Source organism: Mercenaria mercenaria, chromosome 11 (genome assembly GCF_021730395.1).
Source record: "Mercenaria mercenaria strain notata chromosome 11, MADL_Memer_1, whole genome shotgun sequence".
NCBI lineage: Eukaryota > Metazoa > Mollusca > Bivalvia > Venerida > Veneridae > Mercenaria > Mercenaria mercenaria.
Window position 1 is genome coordinate 67,913,461 of NC_069371.1, and position 25,039 is coordinate 67,938,499.

Sequence of the window (25,039 nt, forward strand, 5' to 3'; positions counted from 1 at the left end):
CATTTTGTTAACGATTGCGCATTGGTTCATATACATTAAGTAGTAAACGGTGAGTCCTGAAGTCTGCCATTTACGTTCTAGTTTACGTTTCAAATATTTGGCGTCGTGGAGCTCCTCCGAGAACCAGGGACAAGATGGTCTTAATGTGATAGTTTTTGAACACAAAGGCGCAAGATTGTCAATTAAAACTGAAAGTTCACTGTTGTATAATGAGACGAGAGTTTCTGCATCTGATGTACTCTGTGACAAATTCAAAAGATCGGAATATCAGCTTTGAAAGTATCAACGTCAATCGAACGGAGTTTCCTGTATGTCACAGTTCTCTTTACCGGAGGGGGTTTCGCGGCAAGTGCATTAAACATTACCGCGAAATGGTCCTTGGCTATTTTTCCAGAGCTATCTGATAACCTAGGATCAGTCACTTCTACTGCTGATACTGTTTTATCTACGTCTCTGGTGATGACCAAGTCTAGGGTATGACCGTGGACGTGGGTTGGCCCTTCCACATGTTGATACATGCCAGAAGATTGTAACACACTGTTAAATCTGATGGTGTCACGATCAGAAGGAATGTCTAAATGAAAATTCAGATCGCCAGTTAAGATGATATGCTTGTCAACTGCGGCGTATTTTGATAAGAAATCTGGCCACTCGGTATCCAGAAAATCATTTGCATTCAGACCATTTACCTTTGATGGAGGAGGTCTGTAAATAACGGCCATGAGCAATGTGTAGTTGTTGACACTTACATTACACTCAATATGTTCAAATGTTGAAAAAGTATTGTCACTAGTTGAAGAGATCACTTTTACATCTATCACCGATCTATAAACCTCCACGCCTACTACCAGGGCGTGGCACATGCTTGATTTTGTACCCATCAGGTAACAGTTCACCTAGACATGCTTTATCGATGGAGGTGCCTAACCATGTCTCAGTCACAGTAATTAGATCTAGATCATATTCGAGACAATAAGGTCACAGAAGGCTGTCGTTTTGTTTTTCAAGGATGTTGGGTTAATGCAACAATTTTTTATATTTTTCTGGCCTTTAACTATTGTTTGAGTTTCATATTTTATGTGGGATAAATTTATTGTTCTTTTCGAATCTAGCACTTCTTTGTTGATTTTTTTCTTATGCTTTGGTCTATCTGTTGATATTACAGTTGAAATTGCCTCAGGTAATGTTTTAATATTGTCCAGTCTAATCCCGTGATTGATATCCCAATTATTACAACCTCTGGCAGATCTGTAAATCAAAATATCATAATCCTTTAGAATTTTCAATGTTTCTTTGTCTGGTCGTGAAAACCTTCTGGGTATGTTTTCCAATTTCAATAATTGGTCTCTATTATACTTTATAAAGCACATTATGTTGTGAGATTGTGTTCACTAAAAATATACACTATTTAACACGTAAAAGCAATCTATTTTATTGCACATCCAATCGTTTTATTGAATAAAATCCACTATCGAATGAATAAATCCAATTAGATAAATCCGATTACATAAATTCTAATTAAAATATGTTTACATATTTATATATATGAGCAGTAATTAAGAACGCGCTGCTAATGATTTGATATTGTTGATATATTCGTGCTCAGATATACTGGATATACCGTAAAGCGGGTTAATTCTGCCGACAAAAAAAATCTGCGGTTTTGTCCTAAAATGGGCCTAGTTTATTTTTGCGCTTTTTATTTCTCCGACCAGAAGAACTAACTAATTTTTGCGGTTTGCATACACCGGAAGTAAATTCTGTGCATGGGAAACAGATACCGCATTTACTCAGTCATAATCAACGACTCAAATGCATATCGTTCTTGTCAGCTATGTCTTTGTGGCATTATCTAGGTCGGAATCTAGAACAGTGAAGTCGGCGCAGCTGATTTATGTTTAAATCTTAATTCTTTTCATTACCGTGCATGATAAAAATCAGAGTTAAAAATAAAAACTGTAGGTCTAGAACCGGTAATCATTTTTAAAGACATTTTCATAAAATGTAACACTGCTGATGGAAAAATTTACGATTTTTTACAAATATATACATATGCAAAATCTAGTACAAAGCCCCTTCACAGTCCGTTCAGTTACAACATTAACAACACACATTAGTTTGTTTAACTTTTCAAAAACCAAGAGTGTTTTGTGGTATACACTTGTAAAGATTACACGCCCGAAACGGTTACCATTCATTCGTGGACAATGAATTGATTCAGTAACAAAAACAGTCAACCACAACTGATACGCTGTGAATAACTTGACAGTAGAGGAAGAACTCGTGAGATAAAGATAACGGGTCATTATATCAAGCGAAATATTAAAGTTTGTTTCTGCGTCGAAAAAATCTGCTGATTGTTTCAATGTGCGGAATTTATTTCTGAGTGACAGCCTCGACCCGCAGATTAAGCAGAAATAAAAAAACCCGCTGAAGTAACCCGCTATACGGTATTGTAATAAATCTCATAGTGGCCGAACGTCTTGGTTATTTCACATCGAAGCCAAAAACCACTGATCTATATTAGGATAACTTAAGAATACCTCTTTAACGGACGGTGGTGCTATCATCCATGCAAGGACGTTGTTAAGTACTTCAGGGAAAAAGTAGTTCTGATACAGAAATTTGGAACAATTAGACTATAAATAGAAATGTGCAGAAAACTGGCATTGAACACTTTACATTTGACTAGAACAACTGTGTGCTGTTACTTTCCTGGCCTTTATGCATGTACTATCAATAGCACATTATTTGTTTTAATCAAAAGTGTTGGTTTACATCCATGTAATTCTATCTAAGAAAATTGAATTTTGCGGACGCTTTATTGTTTGTTCCATGTTCTTTTGCAGTCACATGTAGTTCAGTATCGCCAAACATCATCACTACATCCAACAGTTGTTTGTCTTCCCTTGGTCTCTCACGAAGAGAAATTGATATCTCTCCAACTCGATAGCATCCATCATCTGATATATATATTGGATTCTCCGACTGTGTTCTGTACACCTCCACTGTTGCTCTTGAAGTATCTATGAATGGCACGCAGAACGAATACTCTATACTTGTTTTATGTGGTACAACTGTGGTTCCGGCTTCAATAAATACATTGAAGACATCCTCGCACTTGTACATTCCATCGCGAAAGACTTTCTTCGAGCTAGGATGCCGGCTTTCATCAAATGGTACAGCTGTACTTATACCTATGATATGAAAATGAGAAAATGTCGAAGTAGTTTATGGTTCCAAGATTAACTATTTTTGAAATTGTAAAAACTTATTTTTTCAGTAGTAATGGAATTCACAATGTAATAAACAATATCTCTACAAATTCGGAAGCGGCGGAAATCAATTTACCCTTGGTATATACAATAACTACATTGTACAGAATATTAACAGCCTTTCTTTTTGTTAGGAAGTCATACAGAATAGATTTTTTAATTTGTTTTAAACTTTGAGAAAGAAATATACCATATGTGTAAGGTAGTTTTCTTGAGCTGATAGAGTCTGTATTGTGTCCGTACATTACAGCGCCTGCAAAATATAAACCGCAGTTTTCAGTTGCATTGCTACTGTATTTGTTGAGAACGAGCACTCATGCAGCCTGTGAGTTATGTAATCATTACGATCATAAAACAGAAAATATAGTCTCGTAAACAGAGAAAACTCCATTTATATTTGGATGCATTTATTATTTACTGTTAAACAATATTCTGGATTTCAAATTGATTGAATTTTGTTATTAAGTTAGAAACATGAATTAAATGTATAAACTGAAGCACTGAGAGGTCTGGATGGGGCAGGGTTGTGTAGAATTTTTACTGTTATAGGCCTATTATAGTATGCTAAAATTTTACCCGGTGGAAGTTCATTAACAATTTGTCTTTAAACAATTGTAAAGCCCATGGTACAAAATACAATTCAATAAAACGATTCTGAGGACACTTTTTATCTCAAGAACAGAAACAAACCAACTTTAAAAACGTCTGAGATACAAAAGAAATTCTAAAAATTAACTCACACTAAACGTCCGCTTTATGAACATTGCACTTGTAGATATGCATTTATCATCTATTTGTAACAGTTCCGAAGCCGAAGTTTTTAATAATCAATAAGGTTTGCTATGAGATAAACATAAATTAGTCAAAAAGCTTTAATACATATAGTTCAGATCTAAGTTTAAAACTCTGTTCGACGTCATAAAAATAATGAATTCATGTAGTCTAAATAGTCATTTTGAAAACAGTCAATGATGTAACCATGGGCTACTTTATCATTGACATCTAAATTGTGAGCTTGCATGCGCAGTGGCGTTGAAACCACAGTCTGCACTACTTCATGTAGCGCATTAACTTCTTTTGGATGTTCTAAGAATTACAATGAGAATTCTTCGATTTTCAGAAATAAACTTATAACACTGATAGCGGACAAATTCTCTCCAAAACATTACAACCTTTTGTTTTGCGTAAAACAGAAATTAATTCAAAGCTTTCGCGCTTATTCTAATTCCTTTTACCCTAGTTATTAAAGATTGTGTGATACAAACAGTTTTGTTTTTTAAAACAACAACGTATATTTAGTACCTTTTACCACTGCTAGTCCCGCTTGTTCAGGAACGATAACCTGCCTGTTGGGAAATGCAGATTTTACAGCATTCTTCATTATATCAGCTTCAGAAAATCCACCCACCATCATCAAAGTTTTTACGTTTCTAAGCTCTGGTTTCCGTAACAGATTTTCCACGAAGGTAACCAGATTGTCCTTTGACATTTTGAACATTCTCAAAAATATTTCATTATCAATATGTAACCTATCCCTTCTCTTTTTTACAGATGTGGAAAAATTGCTCCTTGGTAATGATGCTGCAAAACTTTCATCTGTCTTTTCTTCATAGAATTCGTAAAGAGCTATCGGTAATTTAAGGTTCACCTTGTCATCCTCGTCTTTGTATGTTCTCTTCTTTAGCTCAACTGTTCTCTGTAGGTCAAGGTCGTCTGTCTTACACTCGTCTCTAAATTCCCTCATTACAGCTGGTCCAAACAATTCGTCTAGAAACTCGTCAATTCCCTTGTCTACTACTGTACCTCCCCAAGGACCACCACTTGGAGGATGTAGTTCCTTAAGGGTACCATCTGTCTGTACCTCATGTACAGTTATGTCAACAGTGCCACCTACAACAACAGATGTATCAGAAGTAATAAAATGATATTTTACCGTACTAGTATTGCGTTATGCCAATGACAATCCATGCCTGGTATTATTTTGTTTTTTTTATGTATCAACTAAATTAAAACGTACGTCCCTTTGTTTTAACTAATTAGACTGGTAAAGATGCTGTTCCTTAATAACATGAGTCAGCTCGCAAATTGTTTCGAAAATAACACCTCCTCGAATGTGAACAATCTCTTATAGATACGAGCTTTTGAAAACAAAATGTTTCATGATATGGCTCTTTTGGTAACTTAGTCGTTAATACACTCGAATAAAAGATAAGCACATATGTATTTAATAGATTTAATTATAACCAAAAACATGTAAAGAGATGATACGATTAGTTTTAAACCGGCCTTTTAGCTTTAGAAACAAAAAACAACATTTCTGTTCAGCAACACCCACCTCCTAAATCTAAGACCATGAACTGTGCACCAGGACTAAATGATTGTAACTGTGCTTCCTTCCCTTGCTCTTTCGCTTTCGATACGACTAATTCTTTGCAGTAAATGGCAGCAGCTTCCGGTTCTAACGCCAAAGTTAGTTGGTCCTCGGGAATACCGGCCTGTATGTGGAGAGATTTTTCATTCAAAAGTGCGGTCTGACTAAGAAAAGTTATGAACGTAAGTTTTAACCAACGGACATTGGAAGAAAAAAAATGCCCGTTTTATAAAAGAAAATTCCCCAAGAACAATCCAGCAATAAACGCATGTAAAAATGAATAACTCAAGCCGATTTTCACCATGTTGAACCATAATTTGTATAAACAAGTGTGTAAAACATAGCCAAATAAAGTCAACATTGTGACACCAAGGAAATGTAATAATGGGACTCATTGCACGTACAAGTATAATTGCTACACCGTTCATAACAAAAAAGTAGCAAATTACCTTGTCTGCGGCCTCTTTCATAAATTGTTTCGCGCCATCATGCCATATAGCTGGCACTGTAAGAACCCAGTGTATATCTGTTTCATGTAAGTCTCTTATTCTGTCTTTCAATCTCTTCATGAGATGGTCCTTTAAATACTCGATTGCTGCCGAGAAGACATTTATTGCTGGCATTCTTTGTTTCTGGTCATCTTTGATCATCATGTCACGGCGAAGATTCTGATAAGAAGAAGAAAGCATTTAAATACTAAACTTTATTCCTTTGATATTTGTAACCTTGAAACTTCTTGCATCATATGACTATACATATTCATGTACGTGCATGTACGTGTGTATGTGCGATTTATATCCAAATAATACGGTGCAATGTTCTTAAGACACCATCATACCAGGTTCTCATCTTGTGACGAGACGAGAAATGTTATGCTAGTACTCAGTAAAACATTCTCACTGTTACTGCTGTTGACATATTTCAAAACAGTCCCACATCAGATGTTTTTTAATATAAAGTTTGCTTTTCTGGTTATACATATGGAGTTTTAGAAATGTTTTTTATGAACAATTTTACACATAATTATTTGCACTAAAGCTATAAACCTCACCACTCTTTCGTGCAATATCATTTTGAAACGTCTGAAATACTTCCAGCCGTGATGATTTCCGTCTTCAGACAGCTTTGCATACTTTGTTTCTGCCTGAATAATATCAATATGAAATCAATAAAAGCAACTGTCATGCTGTTTCTATTCATAGTTAACATCACTCCATTTACATTAACATTTCTATTTTAACATCGTATTTATTACCGGTTGTGCAACTTAAGTGTCGAGCTAATAAGTTAAATACCAAGTAATTTAAAATTAGCATTTCTCACTTCATATCCGAATGAGTTAAAATTCCCCTTCGGATCAAACAGTACTACGGTAGGAGCCTTAAGTGTGATAAGTCCGGAGCCATCTGTCCAGTCCTGATTAGTATAAATCTGAAAATAAAAAAGAATACAAAGTAAATGATATATGAAACTTAAAGTGTCTGAGCAATAGCAATTTTACTGCCTATTTAATCTAATAAAGATATACTCAGTTGTCCAATTTAATAATAAAGTGGTGAATATTGTTGTGTGCATGTCAATCTATTCATATACATTATAAAAACTACAACTATAATTCAATGTTTAAACACCAAAAAGGTTTCTTTGCTGTCTTGCTGTCTGATGACAGAGTCAATGTTTATAAATGGTGTAAGATTATGACTACTTTTACTTCATTTGGTCAATAAAGATTAACAGTGCATAAATTTTTTGTTAAATGATAGTCATCAATGGTTTTCGTACATATCTTAAGATTTTTTAAAAAACAATTGTTTTTTGATAATATTATATATAATTATAGGTTATTACCTTTGTATCGGGAATGTATTGCATACTCATTTCTATTCCCAGTTAAGTTTCTCTGGTACTGGAAACGTCAATATTTTTCCATATACTGACGCCTGAATTTCATATCGGGTGCGTGACGTAATTTAGTGTGTGCTGTTGTACCATTTTCTTTTATTTAGTTCAGTATTGTCAATCCTATTCAGGCTGCTGAACAAATTTATAGTACTTACATTATATTTATACGTGTAGATGAGTATATAATAAAAAGGTTATTATCTTTGCATCGGGAAATATGCACTCGCTCTTCAGCGGAAGAATATTGCGCTCCTAAAGTCGCGCAATATTTTCGCTGATGAACTCGTGCATATTTCTCGATACAAAGCTAATAACCTATAAATATGCACGAGTTCTTCAGTGGAAATATTGTGCGACTTTAGGAGCGCAATATTCTTCCGCTGAAGAACGAGTGCATATTTCCCGATGCAAAGGTAATAACGTTTTTATTGCATACGCATGTACACGTATGAATATAATGTAAATACCAAATATTTGTTCAATAATCTGAATAGGATTGACAATACTGAACTAAAAGGAAAAAATAGTGCAACAACACACACTGTATTACGTCAGGCACCCGATATGAAATTCAGACGTCAGTGTATGGAAAATTATTGACCTTTCTGATACCAGTGTAATTAAAGGGGAATAGAAATGAGTTTATATTAATACATGAAATGCACCTAAATCATTCTGAATGAGTTTATATTCGTAGATAAATTGATATGTTTCTTTAAACTATTAATAAAACATTGACTTAATGTAGAATATAATAAACATAAACTTTGATGTTCTTTCATTTGCGTGGGAGCGGCCTCAGTGTCGAGATAGGGGGGAGGGAATGTATGTGTGTGTGTTAGGATTTAACGTCTTTTTCAACAATTTTTCAATCATAAGACGGTGTATATATAGCAGTGAGCACAATGTTAAACTTTATCGTGATGCCTCAATGGAATATCACACCGTAGACACTTGACCTGATATACCCACCCAATCACATTATACTGCCACCAGTCTGACCAGTCCTAGTATTATCCTCTTAATATTGAGCGCCTTGTGAAGCAGCTACTAGTACTATTTAACGTCTTTGGTATGACGCGGCCAGGTATCGAGCCCATGATCTCCCACATTTAAAGCGGGCGCTGTACCACTAAGCTACCGAGGTGGTCCGGGATCGCAATCGGGGGATATAGGTAGGGGCGGCCAACTACACATACCCCATATTTTCTCTTAATATATTTGGACAACAAAAATAAATAATCAAATAAACTTTCTTGCCCTCGTTGACAGTAGTACTCATATCAAATCAATGCATCTATAAAAAAGTGCATATTTTCTGACCTGGCGGACATATTTTCAGCATAGGCTGTACCATTAAAATCAATCTGTAACTTGGTGCATATCAGATTTATTCATACAGAATGAAACCAAATATAATGATGTAGCCGATTACCCTAAACTAAATGGCCCATTGATGACCTTTCTATAAATATCTCGGCCAGGTCAGAAAATATGCACTATACATGCTCTATAAAATTGTTCAGAGGGTCAAGAGTTTGGAGGAGGGCAGGACAAAGCATATAGCATATGGCTGACCACACCACACCCTGTATCTAAGCTTATCGCATAGTGCGGCAATTTTCCTTTGATCTTTGCAGCATGTTATACATAGTAACACACATTATTGCTACAAAACTGTGCTGATATCTTACAAAACTGTTGCGATATATATCAACATGGAAATCTCTATGGAGTTTCATAAGAAAAAAAAGTGTTCCGATATATATCAGCACAGTAAAACTGTTCCGATATATATCGGAACACTTTTTCTCTATTGAGGTCCTATCAAGGGAGTATAATTTTTTCCTTTCAAAGAAAAGATGATTTTAGCTCCAATTTACAGTTCACAGAGAAAGAATTGTCACAAACACCTACATTTATAAAGTAAAAGAATAAATAAACTAGAATATTTCAAAAACTTGATAGTTATTGCCAAATTCAGAAATACATGAAATATATGAAATTCTGAGATTTCTCAAATGTTTCTTTTTCTTTGATTTTTTTTACAAACAAAACAACAAGTTTTACAATATGTCTGGCCAATGAAATGCAAAGATTTAAAACCAATGCAGAAATTTGTTGGGTACTTTTATCTGGGGAACACATTTTCTAAAACAGAAGTTTTAGTGTTTCAGTCAGCGAGGCGCAGAAAGGGAATCAAAATAGTAAAAATAATAATAAACAAATTTAAATGAAAATAATATATAAATTTTAATGATAAACTATGCGATAAAACAGTTATAATATGTAATGCTCGTGTGTTACCAGGATATATCAGAGCTAGGGGTACATCTCGTTATTTTTCTCTTCACATATCTGTCTCGGCCTACCGGCCTCGACGACATGTGCAGAGAAAAATATCCTCGATGTACCCCTAGCTCTGATATATCCTGGTAACACACTCTCACACATACTATAACTATTACCTATGCTTTTTTAAATGACACTTTAAAGTCCAACCTTTAGCGGATCCTTTTGATATTCAACTTTAAGAGAATGCGCGTAACCAGAATATGTTGTTCCGAAATCAATCGCAGCAACAATCAACTTTGTCTTATATCCACTCATAATGAAAATACAGAATAGAAGCTATCTAAAAGCAAAAAATATCCGTAAACATTTTCTTTTTCTTATTATCAAATCGATTTACTTCCGGATTTTAAAATCTACACTAGGGTAGGTGATATATTCAATGAGTATGTGCAAGATCAGTAATGTGTTGTTAGCAATACCGGTATTTTGGTCGACCCGATTTTAATTGCTGAGCTATCAGTGTTATTATGTACAACTGCGTGTTAAAAAGGACCACATTAATGTCTATAGATATTTAATGTGTTTAGGAAATAATATATCTCATCCAGCGATTTGTCGTTGAATAAATCATTGTTTGGAGTTCAGATGCGAAGGAATTATATCACGAGGGCGCAGCCCGAGTGATATAATAATACGCATCTGAACGACAAACAATGACTTATTCAAGAAAAAAATCACTAAATGAGATATATTATTTCGATTCTAACACGTTACCAAGGATTTTCAAATACACCCTTGATGACATTCATTAAGTACTTGTCCGTTTCCAATCGGTTTCTCTTTCAGCGCGCCGCTATGCCGTTTGACGCCATGACGTAATAATTGTGATGTCAAAACAGTGATTTGTTGTATAATAATTCAATGTTTTCTGCCTTCTTTGTTTATCCTAACACGATCCGATTCATTTTCCTGTTAAACAAAGAAGGCTGGAAACAGTAGGGGCCGTCCGGGTAAATTCGAACGATTTTTGACAGTTCGAGTTTGACAGGTTGTTGTGAAGTTAATTTTGATTCGCTGCTTAACAAACCCAAGTAGTAAGGAAAAAGAATATCTACAGATGCGATATCTAATCATATTTAGGTTTGTAATCTGAAAATGTTGTCACACAATCGATTTCATTGGCCCTGCCCTCAGTCGGCATAACTCGGCCGAGGTAGGAAAATTCGGACACAATGTAGGAATGATTCGGACATAATAAAATACGTAGGAATAATTCGGACACTAAAATTGTTTTTTAAAAACAGGAAAGTTCAAACATCTGAAAAATATAGATATTCATCATTATTCCTATGCAGCCAAACCTGTCTATAAAGACCACCCTCGGGAGAGTCTTTATTAGGAGGTGGCCAATATTCACTCGTTGAAATACAATGAAAATGTTAAAATGGGAAACAAAATATGCGGTCTTTAGAGGCAGGTGGTCTCTGTTCAGAGGTGGTCTTTAACACAGGTTTGACTGTTACTGTTTTAGTCAAAATAGAAAGCAACATAGTACAGGGAGTCTGCACTGGCCCATAAAACTGCATGTTCGAACTTTTCCTACTATAAGAAAACAGGTCTTTTTAACTCGGACACTTATACTTTTGCCTTATTTTAGACAATCCTTTGAGTTTTGGGGAAAACAACAGATATTATTGTGTTTTTAACATATTTATCTTCCATTCTGAATACAAAGTTAAGAGCAATATTATGATATTATGCAAGATACATGTACATGAATTGGATCTTCTTCGAAAAATTCCCGTCTTCAAATATATCTTTGTTGTTGGCAGAAAGAATGAGTACTACGTCATTACTTCAGTTGTTACGTTATATCCGATATCAAGATGTTTGATAACTTGATTGTATTTTCACGGAGACATCAATTTCACAACATAGACATAAATTAGCCTTATCGTATGTGAGGACATACGATTAAAGATTTGACTTTAAAACTGTACGAATTATGCCGATGTCCGAATTTACCCGGACGCCCACTAAATTATCAAACAACAATTCACTGTTCTGTGGTCACAATTATTACATCAATGCGTAAATATTCATTGATACCCCGTCACGAGTGGTAGTGGGTTATAAGAATGGTCTCTGTTCGTTCTTCCGTCTTGCGACCGTCTGTAACAGTTTGTGCTTCTCTGTATCTCGTAACCCCTTAAAGGATTTTTATAAAATTTGGATCAAATGATCACAACATCAAGACGATGTGCATAATTTATGAGTCTGACATGTCGGGCCAAGGTCAAAACTCAAGGTCAAAGGTTTGAGCCTGCCAATTTGTGTCCGCCCTGTATCTCCTAAATCCCTTGAAGGATTTTCATGAAACTTGGGTAAAATGATCACCTAATCAAGACATTTTGCAGAACTTAGGAATCAGCCATATTGATTCAAGGTCACAACTCAAAATCAAAGGTTTGAGCCTTCCATTTTATGTCCGCTTTGTATTTCCTAAATACTTTAAAGGATTTTAATATAATTTGGACGTAATATTCCCCTTATCAAGACAGGGTACTTTAAAGTCTACCATGCTAGCTCAAGGTCAAAGTCACATCTGAAATGTTTAATGATTCCTCCTATTACCATCAACCCTTTTACTATCCATAACAGCGGCGGGGGAAAAACTGTTTTTCAGACTGCCTTGTTCAATTTTGACCAAATTTGCACACAGCTCGTGTTGCTTGGTTTAAACGGATTGAACGATATTTGGGTGCACTCTTCAAAATGTGAACAGCTTATATGATACGAAAAAGGCACACACTGGGATATCAAAATAAAAGAAAAAAACACTATTTTGAAAAAAATGTATACACTTCGAATGATTGTAGCACTGTAGGCCAAAAAGTACACTTTGTCATGTGTTTCCATATTATGCATAAAGAAGATGACGCAGTCCTACGCAAAATAAGAAAATGCACATAAGCGCTTGCGCAAAAAAAACAACAACAAAAAAACACACACACATGGGCCATGCCAGTTTGTAAGATGTGCGACAAATTGTATTTAAGTGAATGCAATTAGTTTATTATCATTCATCATAGTACACATGATAAAGGCGGCTCAGTTACCATAACTATGTTGGGTAACTGAGCCATTTTGGGCAATTCATCAAATCAAGTTTTCCGAAAACATCAAAGTAGCGTTTCGGGTAATTTTGCCCGAAATGTGATATATTAACATGTATCCAACAACTGAAATAATAACACTTGAGAGATGCTGCCATTTGTTTGCAAGATACATGCTTCGTAGTTCTTAAGTGGTTCAGTTACCCTAATTTCCCCATTTATAGATATAATATTTAGTCGGGTATTATTCATTTGATGAAGCAATTAGATACATAGATAACTAGATCTAATATAAAATTATTATCTAACGATAAAACATGTAAGTGAAAAATGCAACTAGTATAAGTTTAAAAGCATTAAATCTAGCCTCTATAGATACGGAATCTACAAAGTCTATCTCTAGTCTAATGCAATTGAATTTTGATTTCTGTTAGCTCTATTTTGTATCTATTTGTGAATTATACGACGTATTTTCGCAGAAGATATATTGATATATTATAATTTTGAAATATTAAATATGCCTAGTTGGCCTACTTTGGCCTTCCATACTATAGCTGTTGTTTGATGACGTCATTAGAAGTATGACGTCATAATCGGTAACTGCGTTATCTAAGGGATGCTTTCCAGAGAATTCAGTTAAAAGTAAAAATGTCTCAAGATTGGAATTTAGTGCCAACATTTCGAAGAGAGTTTGACTTCTTTGATCGGCAGAGAGATTTATTTTCGGAATGGCTCCATCGCTTCGATGATGACTGGCGGTTGATGGAATTTGAGGATTCCGCGCAGAGGTTTGACAAGGAGCTAGAAAGGATCAGAGACAATCTTCACGTTCTAGACAGTGATGATGCAGAGCTGAGTATTGACATCCCTTTTATCACAGGTTGGTTCTTGTTCTTCTCCTAAAACCTGCATAAGACTGTTAGACTGGTAGAGATAGGATCATAGATTCTAGATGGTTGGTCCCCATCCATGACTGAGTAGGCCCTATCGCCACTGACCGACTGACGGTTGGATTTAACGTCGCACCGACACATGATAGGTCCTATGGCGACATTCCAGCTTTAATGGTGGAGGAAGACCCAAGGTGCCCCTCCGTGTACATCTTTTATTTCATCACGAGCGGGCACTGGGTAGAAACATCGACCTTCCATTCGTAAACCAGCTGGAAGGCTTCCTCAAATGAAGAATTCAACGCCCCGAGTGAGGCTCGAACCAACATCGATGAGTGGCAAGTGATTTCAAGTCAGGGACCTTTAACCAACCGGCCATGGAGGCCCTCTAGGCTCTCCACTCAGACCACTGACCATAACCTAACTGGCGCTGTTTCATAGAGTTTCTGAGCTGAATTTATTTAACTAGATCTAGATCTAGTCCGTGATCAGAGTCACGTTAAGACAAGCACAGGTTATTTAAAATCGGCTTAATTGAGCTCTAAGTCCCAATTCGTGACTCAAGTTACCTGCCCTAACGGTTCATCCAGTCACACGACTATTTAGTAGATTTAAAATCGGCGTAATGGCGGTACTTTAGTCTTACAGACATGACTGCAAGCATAATGCTCATTTAATGGCAAAAAGGAAATAACAACAAATCTAATAAAATAAAAAAACATTATTCAGAAAAGTAATAAATATTAAAACAGCGAAAAAGTGTAGAGACTACTGGCATGTATGTAGTCCCCGGACAGAAGTAGTCCCCGGACACGTTCCCGTCAAAGAGCTATAAAAATAAATAGATTGGCAACTTGAAAGGCATATAGAGCAAATCTCGCCAACCTCCCGTGACAAAAAATCGAGATCTCGTTTACCGGAAGTTGCGCTTTCTCCACGCGCCATTTTGTATCAAAAGCAATTATTCATCGGTAAAATAATTATCACCGTATGACCACGCTTCTTTCGATGGCATAAAAAAACGTGTACTTCGTGTCTTAAGACCATTTCAAATTAAACTGATTTTGTTTTAAAAGCTAACATATATTTTAAATGTAGTTTTAAAGGTACAAATTGTAACTCCATGCTCGCCGATGTTTGTTTTTAGTAAGATAACGCCGAATCACGCTCTGACACGAGCTCACGCGAGATTACAGCCAGTTGCCATTCTGTGTATTTTATACTTCTTTGCAAAATCGAACAAATACCCACACGTGTTTTGACTTGAAATGAAGTATATTAAGAGTTTTAATAGGCGTGTTTGGTATCTACGTAAACAGTAGCTCTTAAACAATACGTAGATTAAAAGTACACTTACTTTATGCGATATTAACGAAGTAAACAATGAAAATCCAAGCCATCCACGACAGCAAAAATTTGTGTTTTGATTTCTGAACGCCTAGTTTTTGGCGACTTCCGGTTGGGCGTACAGAGTCTATACACTGTACATAAAAAAGGAGTATGTAGAACGTCAAATTTTAACAATATCGATAGTAATGCCCGGACACCATTTTTTCATGAATATATTTATCGGGAACTGCCCATATGAGCTGGAATTATGAAAATGACAAATGATATTTCATATAACTGTAAAAAGATCGAACGTTTGCGTCAAATTTATTTGTCCCAGCCACACGGAAAACTGCGACGACAGAAAATAGAATAATTATGTTTAAGTCATGGACAATAACTGGCGAATGGAACAAATTATGAAATATTTTGGCTTATTAATTAGTATTGCTCAATGTTGTCACAAAGAAAATAAGTTTTCTTGTTGAAAGTGTGTGTAACGTCCGCCAGTTGTGAAGTAAAGACATGTAACCTTAATTTTAAAACACTCCAGACAGGACTTTGTTGCGCATGCGCAATAAAAACGGAAGCCCCGCAAGTGAAAATGTAAACAAGTAACCATGCGGAAGGATTTCCACAATTATTATACTTATATGATTACCTGTGAAAAATAAACTTGATAAACTTCTACCAAACAAACGTCAGTATAATTAGGCATAAAAAATATGTAGATGAATCGCGAAAACAGAGCTTGGCGGGAACAAAGAAGTATAAAATACACAGAATGGCAACTGGCTGTAATCTCGCGTGAGCTCGTGTCAGAGCGTGATTCGGCGTTATCTTACTAAAAACAAACATCGGCGAGCATGGAGTTACAATTTGTACCTTTAAAACTACATTTAAAATATATGTTAGCTTTTAAAACAAAATCAGTTTAATTTGAAATGGTCTTAAGACACGAAGTACACGTTTTTTTATGCCATCGAAAGAAGCGTGGTCATACGGTGATAATTATTTTACCGATGAATAATTGCTTTTGATACAAAATGGCGCGTGGAGAAAGCGCAACTTCCGGTAAACGAGATCCCGATTTTTTGTCACGGGAGTTTGGCGAGATTTGCTCTATATGCCTTTCAAGTTGCCAATCTATTTATTTTTATAGCACTTTGGATTTTGTAATAAAACTATCAATTCTTTGAAATGCATGTATCTTGAGTTTTTGCAAAGAATTGAAATCTTTGCTACTTCGTAGATAAATATCTTACGCATCGATAAATAATAGCATGGCTCTATTTTAACGAATGTGTTTTTAGGAAAATGTGTTTTTCTTAGACATATATGCCGATTACACTGTCCCACTAGTCGATACATTACTGGCCCACTAATCGCAGTTTCTAAAATCCGGACTGAACGCTTAGTCGAAAAACTGTACGCCTATTCAAAACTTCTTTTCATTCATATATTTCAATAATTTGACTTTGTGTTATATGATAACCAACAGTTAAAAAGTAACAGTTATAATTTTTTTCGTTCTCGTAACAGTCACGGACCAGTTTATATGTTATTACTGCAGTTTTGAATCCACTTTTCGTAAAGGTTAGTGTTAATTAATAAGTAATTATCAAATTAATTTAGTCTAGCGCGGCACTGCCGCGCGACTAATTCAATTTGGTAAATGAGTACTAATAAACTGTAACCTGCAAAGTGTTTGAAATTATTTTTTGTAATAATGACTAGATTCTTTACACATAAATCACTAACGCATCATTCATATAATCGTTACGTGGCACAACTCAGTGTTTGATCCATTTCCGGCATCTCAGAGACTTGCTCGGACTTTACCTCGGGAACTTTATCATCATTCACAGAAGAAACAGCTGCTGTCGGCGCGGTTGTTGGTAATTTCTGTTTATTTTAATATCCGGCTCCAAGTCACCGCTGATATCAGTCAAAATTAAGCAGATTGAAGCTAATATCCAAATATTTTTCTTTTGCACTAATAATTATTGCAGTAATCGCTACAAATCAAAATGAAAATGACCTGGCTCCTAATGTTTACAACAGTTGTTCTACACGTATAACTAACCTACGTCTTGGAGATAGATGAGCGGACTCGTTTTTGACACTTTGATTGTACAGTTTTCATATTGTAATGTCATATATTAGATGGAAGCAAGTCGAAAGATTTCCTGCGGCCAGAAGTTATACAGACCAGAATTTCTTTATAGTAACTTATGGGTGAATAACGTACTTGTTTTATGTTTTTTATTATTCCATTACGCTTTAATGGAAGAAATATTACTCCATTCTACATGATTTACAAGTAGATATGAACTATGTATTTCTTAATTCTGAAAGTTATTGTTTTGAGGAAAAATAACTATATTTCCCTTTCATGTATAACATAACTTTTAAATAGCTCAGCTGGTCGCATTCCTTGACTATTGAAATACTTTACTAGCTTTCATAAATGTGATTCATGCCTTCACATGGACTTGCTTGACATAGCCATAATGATCCAGGAAATTAAAGAGCAATTAACATAAAAACCCTTATGCACAACATGGTAGCAATATTAATCATTGCTGAAAGATTGAATAAATTATATGAAATAATGAATGAGGAATTCCGGTCACAAACATTTCTCTATATATCATAAAGAGTGCTAGCTATATTGCAAAAACGGCGTTCCATAAATGCGATAAGCCTATCGCATATCGGTAAAAAGTCACGTGAAATCACCCAGTCCCCATGTGCTATACTACTTTTTGCATTCCAATATACCTGCGGCCTTCAGGTAATGAGGCATACATTAGGCTATGATAGAATTACGAAAAAGAGATCGTCGATATATCAGAGTTTCATTAACATTGAGACAATAATGTTGATTATTACATACACGTTTCTATTCCCCGTTAAGTTACTCTGGTCCCGGACGTCAATATTGTTCTATATACTGACGCCTGAATTAAATATCGGGTGCGTGACGTAATTCAGTGTCTGTTCTTGCATTATTTTTATCTAGTATTGTCAATCTTATTCAGGCTATTGAACAAATTTATGATATTTACATTATATTTGTACACCCAGTGTAGATGTGTATGTAATAAAAAGATTATTATCTTTGCATCGGGAAATATTCACTCTTCTTCAGCGGAGGAATATTGCGCTCCTAATGTTGCGCAATATTTCCGCTGAGAACTCGTGCATATTTCCCAATACAAAGCTAATAACCTATAATTATCTTTTATTTTACCACAAACTGCACAATCATGTTATGATTTGATCCTTTCTGATTGCATGAACCCAGTTTTAGTAATAAAGTCTAATTAGTAATTTCAGCACTGAATAAACAGAACGAACTAAATGTGGTAACTGGAGGAAAACACATTTACCTATCTTACGCTACTTACCGAAATGCATGTCAACAATAAGCTGATGTCTATACAATTCAATAGCTTCTTAAAGCGACTTTCGTTTATCCTGTTTAGATTATTCAAGATGCACCATCGCGAGCCAAAAACAATTCATTTCATCTTGGTGGGGATGCCAACATGATTTTTTATTAATTGCGCACAATCCATCGGAAAACCGCGGAACATTTCATTTCATTTTGGCTATCCCGCCACTACGAGTTTTCTGGATTGCACGCGCTGCGGCATGAATCAGAATGTCGCGTTTTATGTTTCGTTACAAGTGTCGTTTTTAAATTTTTTTTGTCGGACTGGAGCGCATGCCAGGACAACACAACGAAGTGTGTTTTATAAACTACATGCACGCCGACTCGACATAATGTATTGTCCTAAATAATATACCATAATATGTTGCCAGTACAGTAACTAGTCTATTTCACAATGTAGCGGCAATATTTATTGACAATCTGCGCCGCCACCAATGGCGGAAAAATCGATAATATGGGTCAGTGGTTTGCTTTTTGAGGTACTGTGAAGTGCTCAAAGCAATTTTTTTTTTCGTTTCACCTTTTCGCCATTAAATCATCATTATGTATGCAATCATGTCTTTGACGCACCTTGATTACGCCGATTTCTAATAAGCGTTGCTTGTGATTCTGTGGAGCTTTAGCTTTGTAGACTTCGTTCTACAATAGATAGCTATAGAGTTTTATGTGATTTTAATTATTAGTAGCAAACGATTATTCTATAATGTTTATACTGAAATTCTGACTGATTCGCCGTCATATTAATCACTTGTCGTTTCAGATCAAGAGGGAAACCGGAAGTTATCACTGCGGTTCAACTGTAGCAAGTACAATCCCAATGAAATTATGGTGAAAACATTGGACAACTGTCTCTGTGTCCATGCAAAACATGAAGAGGAGACCGAACACGGGAAAAGTCACAGGGAATTCAGTAGAGAATACGTCCTACCAGACAACGTCGATCCAAACCATCTGAAATCGCATTTATCGAAAGATGGCGTTCTCCAGATCGAGGCTCCTGCGCCACCAAGTGTTGAAGCTCCAAAAGAGCACGTGATCCCTATTGAGCAATTATAAACTGACCGTTTAACTCTGGTGACATAAATGTCCTTGGTCCAGTACTAAAAACTGTAAATTCGTTCTCGGGATAATCTTTGTAAGGATATCAATATTCAGAGTTATATTTTGAATCTTTCACATAAGTTTAATTTCAGAGACAAATTAAACGGAAAGACAAAGAAAATTCCATTGTATATAGAGTTTGTTTAAAGGAATTGCTGGAAGTCTGATCAACCTACGGACTTTACATCTGTAACAACATGTGTTCTGTAAAAGTTATATTTTAAAAGTTGTTTACTGAAAATTAAAATGTTGTTTATCAAATAAACGAGCAATTACAAGGTTTTAGCTCGACTATTCGAAAAATAGTCTAGCTATTCTACTCACCCTGGCGTCGGCGTCGGCGTCACACCTTGGTTAAGTTTTTGCATGCAAGTACATACAGCCACCAATTAAAGGCATATAGCTTTGAAACTTATTTTTTCTTTTTCTAGGTCAATTACCAACATCACTGGGTCAAGTCTCATAACTCTGACATGTATTTTGTGCAAATTATGCCCCCTTTTAGACTTAGAAAATTTTGGTTCAAGTTTTACATGCAAGTTACAATCCCAAAACTAATGCAGATATTGATTTAAAACTTCACATGTGTCTTCGGGGTTATAAAACTAGTTGATAGCATCAAGTCCCATAACTCTGACTTTCATTTTTGCCAAATTATGCCCCCTTTTGGACTTAGCAAATTCTGGTTAAAGTTTTGCGTGCAAGTACATATAGCTATTACTAAAAGGCATATAGATTTGAAACTTATTTTTTCTTTTTCTAGATCAATTACTAACCTCACTGGATCAAGTCCCATAACTCTAACATGTATTTTGAGCAAATTATTCCCCTTTTGTGGACTTAAAAAATCCTGGTTAAAGTTTTGTGTGCAAGTGCATACAGCAATTACTAAAAGCATATAGATTTGAAACTTATTTTTTCTTTTTCTAGATCAATTACCAACCTCACTGGGTCAAGTCCCATAACTCTGGCATGTATTTTGGGCAAATTATGCTCCCTTTTGGACTTTGAAAATTCTGGTTAAAGTTTTACATGCGAGTTTCTATCTCCAAAACTAATGCAGATATTGAATTGAAGCTTCACATGTGCCTTCAGAGTTTTAAAACTAGCTGATAGCAGCAAGTCCCATAACTGATATGCATTTTGGTCAAATTATTCCCCCTTTTGAACTTAAAACTCTTTTGATATTTAACCTTTTTGGGTAATATTTTCCTGCTTCTGGGACAATATTTCGAATAGTCGAGCTTGGCTGTCTTACGGACAGCTCTTGTTTAATGTTGCAGTCTGTCTGTGTGGTGTTTAGCTTATAAAGGACAAAAAGACGACCCTTAAAAGAACTTGAATATCGTTATTGTAGAACTCTACTTTTGGTAAACTTTTAATCGTAAAATTCATGTATCTAATAGCACATAATAAGCATTGTTATACCTCATGTAAAACACCTAATTCAAAGTCCCTAAATATAGTAATTTTAATGTGATTGTCGCGTTTTCGAATAAGCCCAGGGTGATAATTTTTATAACACCTTGGTGTCCTTTGCGCATCGCACTCAAGTTCCAGTTGATTGCATTTGCATTGCCAGTTAGACGCTGATATGCAAACAGTTGTTTGTTGCAGAATAGTTGTTATTAATATTTTTCTTGTTTTGGTTGCTTCGGTAAAACAAAATAAATAACACATACCGGGTATGTCAGTGAGGGTGTTATGGATATTGTCACTCGGGGGTTAATACATTTTTCCGGTTGATAATTACAATAACATCTTCATTGACGTGTTATTTATATAATATTGTAAGGTCGTTATTGGCATGTACGTCCTTTAAGCTCAAAATGAACTAAAATAAGTTTGTTTTATTATCAACGAATGATGAATTAATGTCTTTATTTGTTCAAGTTATGGCCCTTTGGGTGGAGTTTCCGAACATGTATAGGTCATAAACCAGGATAGTAACTCAGAGTTATTGATGATTTTTCACATGTCGAAATTACGTTCTGACATTCTAGTGTGAACATGTGACAACTTCATAGCGTAAAATATCAAATATACAAAATTTGGTTAAAACCGTTTAAACGGAATACAAACGTCGGCGTGCTATAGATCCGGCAACTTCCTGATGAGTCCTATTCTGATAGGATTTTTTTCTTCTGTGATAGGGACCGTTAACGATCATTGTAATTAAAAATAGGAAACCGGTTTCCGCTCAAATAGCTCTAGCTGGAATGAGATAGTTGGATAATTAGTCGGCCAAGTTCGAAAGTTTCTCTGTGGTTCACTGGTCTATAGCGTTGGGCTGAAGAGATCTTTTGTGCTGTGGAACACATGGATCGTAGCCTAACCTTTTTCACCCTATTACCTGATGTCCACCACGCCGAGGGACGCGGCTGCCACAGAGGTAGAAAATCAGTAACGGTGAGTAGTGGTGTTAGTTTTTTGAGCTGTATTTTTTCATTTCGACTTTACATGAAGATATTCTGGTGTAGGCATACGTGTAAATGCCTAAACATATTATATGATTAATCCTCGTCGCAAACTTTGCGAAATAAAGAAGTATTCAGCTGTTTAAATTGGACGTTTATTAAAATTGATGCGAAAATCATATTCAACGGCCCAATTCGAAGTGTTAACAAAATAATTTGATCGGATTTACCTCACACGTCAAACGATCAATCATCTTGGGATAATCCTGGCAAGTTTCAAGTTTGTCCGTACGTCTACACCGACGTTCTGACCCTCCAAAGGGACCCGGGTATAATCACGTATGATAAACTTTACCGCAGAGGGCATTAGGTTTATGATAGTATACACTTAATACATGCATAGCTAAACACAGTATAAATGATTGTGTACAACCACTAAAATATCTGGAAATTTTTTTTTAACATCAACTGTGTCTGTATGACATTTCGTTATGTATTTAGCACTGTATACACAGTACAAGAGGATTTTCAATACTGTATAGCGGGATATATTCACAGTGCCAAACATTCTCGTTTTTTAAGAGTTTTGAAATCACGTGTCGACCACGAAATACAAACCTTGGTTGTGAACAACAGAAAGGAAGGTCACTCTTACTAGACAAGCAAATAATAAGAAACAGCGAATAAGTCTGTTGATGTCATCTGAATAGAGACGCATATAGCGTATAATGATATAATAATGATTCAAGACTTGTGCGAAATTTAGTTCTGTAATGCATTGAAATTATTTAAAATCTCACCACGGTTTTATTGATACTCATTCAGGCATCGAAACAAATGTTAAATAGCTTCTTATGACGTACTCATACAAATCCCCGTGTTTATACTTAATTGAGCAATTACAATGAAAACCAAAAGAAATACAAATATCTCACCGTAGTGACTGTAGTTATCTAATTTATTTACCTATGTGTGTTCAAATGTTTGCATTTGATAAGATAATGAAAATACCAAGATATATTGACTTGTACTAGTATACATATTCATTTTATTTCAATAAAATCAACAGTTCATCTGTGAGAATTTTTTGTATTTGTCAGGGGAAGTAACAAAGTAAGAATGAGTTACGTTTGTAGAGTGGTCTCCCTTGGTGAAATGTATATATTCGCGGTATCAAAAACTCACGTTGTTTAGATTTCACGCTGTCAATGTTGATCGCAAATATAGCGAAAATTAAACCTCCGCGAATATAACCCACTATACAGTAATTAAGGACACGTCACGGCTGAAATAATTTAGCATTATTGCAATACACAATCGGTATTAAAATTGTGTTTCCAATATATGTGCTCATTAGATAAGTCCTCAATATATCAATGTGAAAATAAGGGATGTGTTTTGTATGATTGCAACACTGTGAGTTGCTCTAAATTGTGACAAATGACTGAAACAATAGGAAATCGTACGTGACTTGGATAGATAAAAAGACAGTGAGGTAACAATATATTCTTTTATTGTTTTTATTCACGCGTCGTAAGCTACAATATAGAATACCCATTTTTAAGAAAATCAAACTGGAAGTTAGAAATAACAGAAAATATTTAATTAGGTCTTGAGTCATCATACACCTGTCAAAATTTGTCATTAGTTTTCAGGAGCTGTCAAAATTATTTTTATCTCTCGATTCTGCAAATGCATTGTTTTTGTAAGTATCTTGGTCAGATATTGTAGTGTCACTGTGTAACTTACTTTACATTCCACATATAAATATTTGTGCTTGAAATTGCTTTGTTGAGCTCATCGAAGTCACGTATGAATTTCTATTGTTTTAGTTTATTGTCTGTTATAAAGGTACCAAACCTCAATATATTAAGATATAAGAATTGTTCCTTTCTGGTAGACAAAGGAAACTATTTGGTTGAATCATTACATAATGGTTTTTGGAAAGAACTGAATATTCTTTGGTAATTAGTTATTCACCAGAAATTCAAAACGTGACATCACCTTAAAAGATAAATACTTCCTGAAAGATGTTTCTATAGAAATTGATATCTTTGCATTTGTGTATATGAATGAATGTGTGAATAATCTTTGAAAAATACCTATGAAAAATAAAGTATGCAGTAATAAAAAAAAAGATTTCTGTTCTTGTTTAATAACAGCAAAAGTTTGTAAGGGTTTAGCTCACCTGAGCACAAAGTGCACAAGGTGAGCTAATTGATCGATCATCGCCATGCGGTGTGCGTCGTCTTTCAACATTTGCCTTGTTAACACTCTAGAGGCCACAGTTGTGACCCAATCTTTATGAAACTTAGTAAGAATGTTTGTTTTGATGGTCAAGTTTGAAACTGTGTCATGTGGGGTCAAAAACTAGGTCAGTAGACCAGATCAAAGGAAAAATCTTGTTAACACTCTAGAGCCACAGTTGAAGTTTGAAGCTCATGAGAATTGGTTAGAATGTTTGTCTTGATGACCTTTAGGTCAAGTTAAAATCTGGGTCATGTGGAGTCAAAAACTAGGTCACCCAGTCAAATCAAAGAAAAAGCTTGTTAACACTCTATAGTCCACATTTATGACCCTATCTTCATGAAACTTGGTCAGAATGTTTATCTTGATCTTTAGGCCAGGTTCGAAACTTGGTCATGTGGGGTCAGAAACTAGGTCACCAGGCTAAATCAAAGGAAAATGTTGTTAACACTAGAGGCCACAGTTTACGTTTGAAGCTCGTGAGAATTGGTTAGAACGTTTGTCTTGATGACCTTTAGGCCAAGTTAAAATCTGGCTCATGTGGGGTCAAAAACTAGGTCACCTGGTAAAATCAAACGAAAAGCTTGTTAACACTCTAGAGGCCACATTTTTGACCCTATCTTCATGAAACTTGAT

General features: G+C 35.4%; 3 protein-coding genes across 3 annotated transcripts; 1 reads left to right on the forward strand and 2 right to left on the reverse strand.

Annotated features, from left to right (window-relative positions):
* Nucleotides 1-1,421: 1,421 nt before the first annotated feature.
* On the reverse strand, nt 1,422-6,280 carry LOC123531820 (heat shock 70 kDa protein 12B-like). Its single transcript, XM_053517645.1, has 5 exons — nt 6,096-6,280; nt 5,611-5,770; nt 4,578-5,165; nt 3,466-3,528; nt 1,422-3,197 (listed from the first exon to the last, which is right to left on the reverse strand). Exons 1-5 carry the CDS (start codon nt 6,267-6,269, stop codon nt 2,791-2,793), a joined length of 1,392 nt encoding a protein of 463 aa, XP_053373620.1. The 5' UTR covers nt 6,270-6,280; the 3' UTR covers nt 1,422-2,790.
* Nucleotides 6,281-6,634: 354 nt separating this feature from the next.
* Nucleotides 6,635-10,225, reverse strand: LOC128546813 (heat shock 70 kDa protein 12A-like). The gene is made up of 3 exons (XM_053518168.1): nt 10,051-10,225; nt 6,970-7,077; nt 6,635-6,790 (listed from the first exon to the last, which is right to left on the reverse strand). The coding sequence occupies exons 1-3, from the start codon at nt 10,156-10,158 to the stop codon at nt 6,635-6,637; spliced, it is 372 nt and encodes a 123-aa protein (XP_053374143.1). The 5' UTR covers nt 10,159-10,225.
* Nucleotides 10,226-13,567: 3,342 nt separating this feature from the next.
* On the forward strand, nt 13,568-19,919 carry LOC128546642 (heat shock protein beta-6-like). Its single transcript, XM_053517646.1, has 2 exons — nt 13,568-13,839; nt 19,399-19,919. The coding sequence occupies exons 1-2, from the start codon at nt 13,608-13,610 to the stop codon at nt 19,692-19,694; spliced, it is 528 nt and encodes a 175-aa protein (XP_053373621.1). The 5' UTR covers nt 13,568-13,607; the 3' UTR covers nt 19,695-19,919.
* The last annotated feature ends 5,120 nt before the right edge of the window (nt 19,920-25,039 follow it).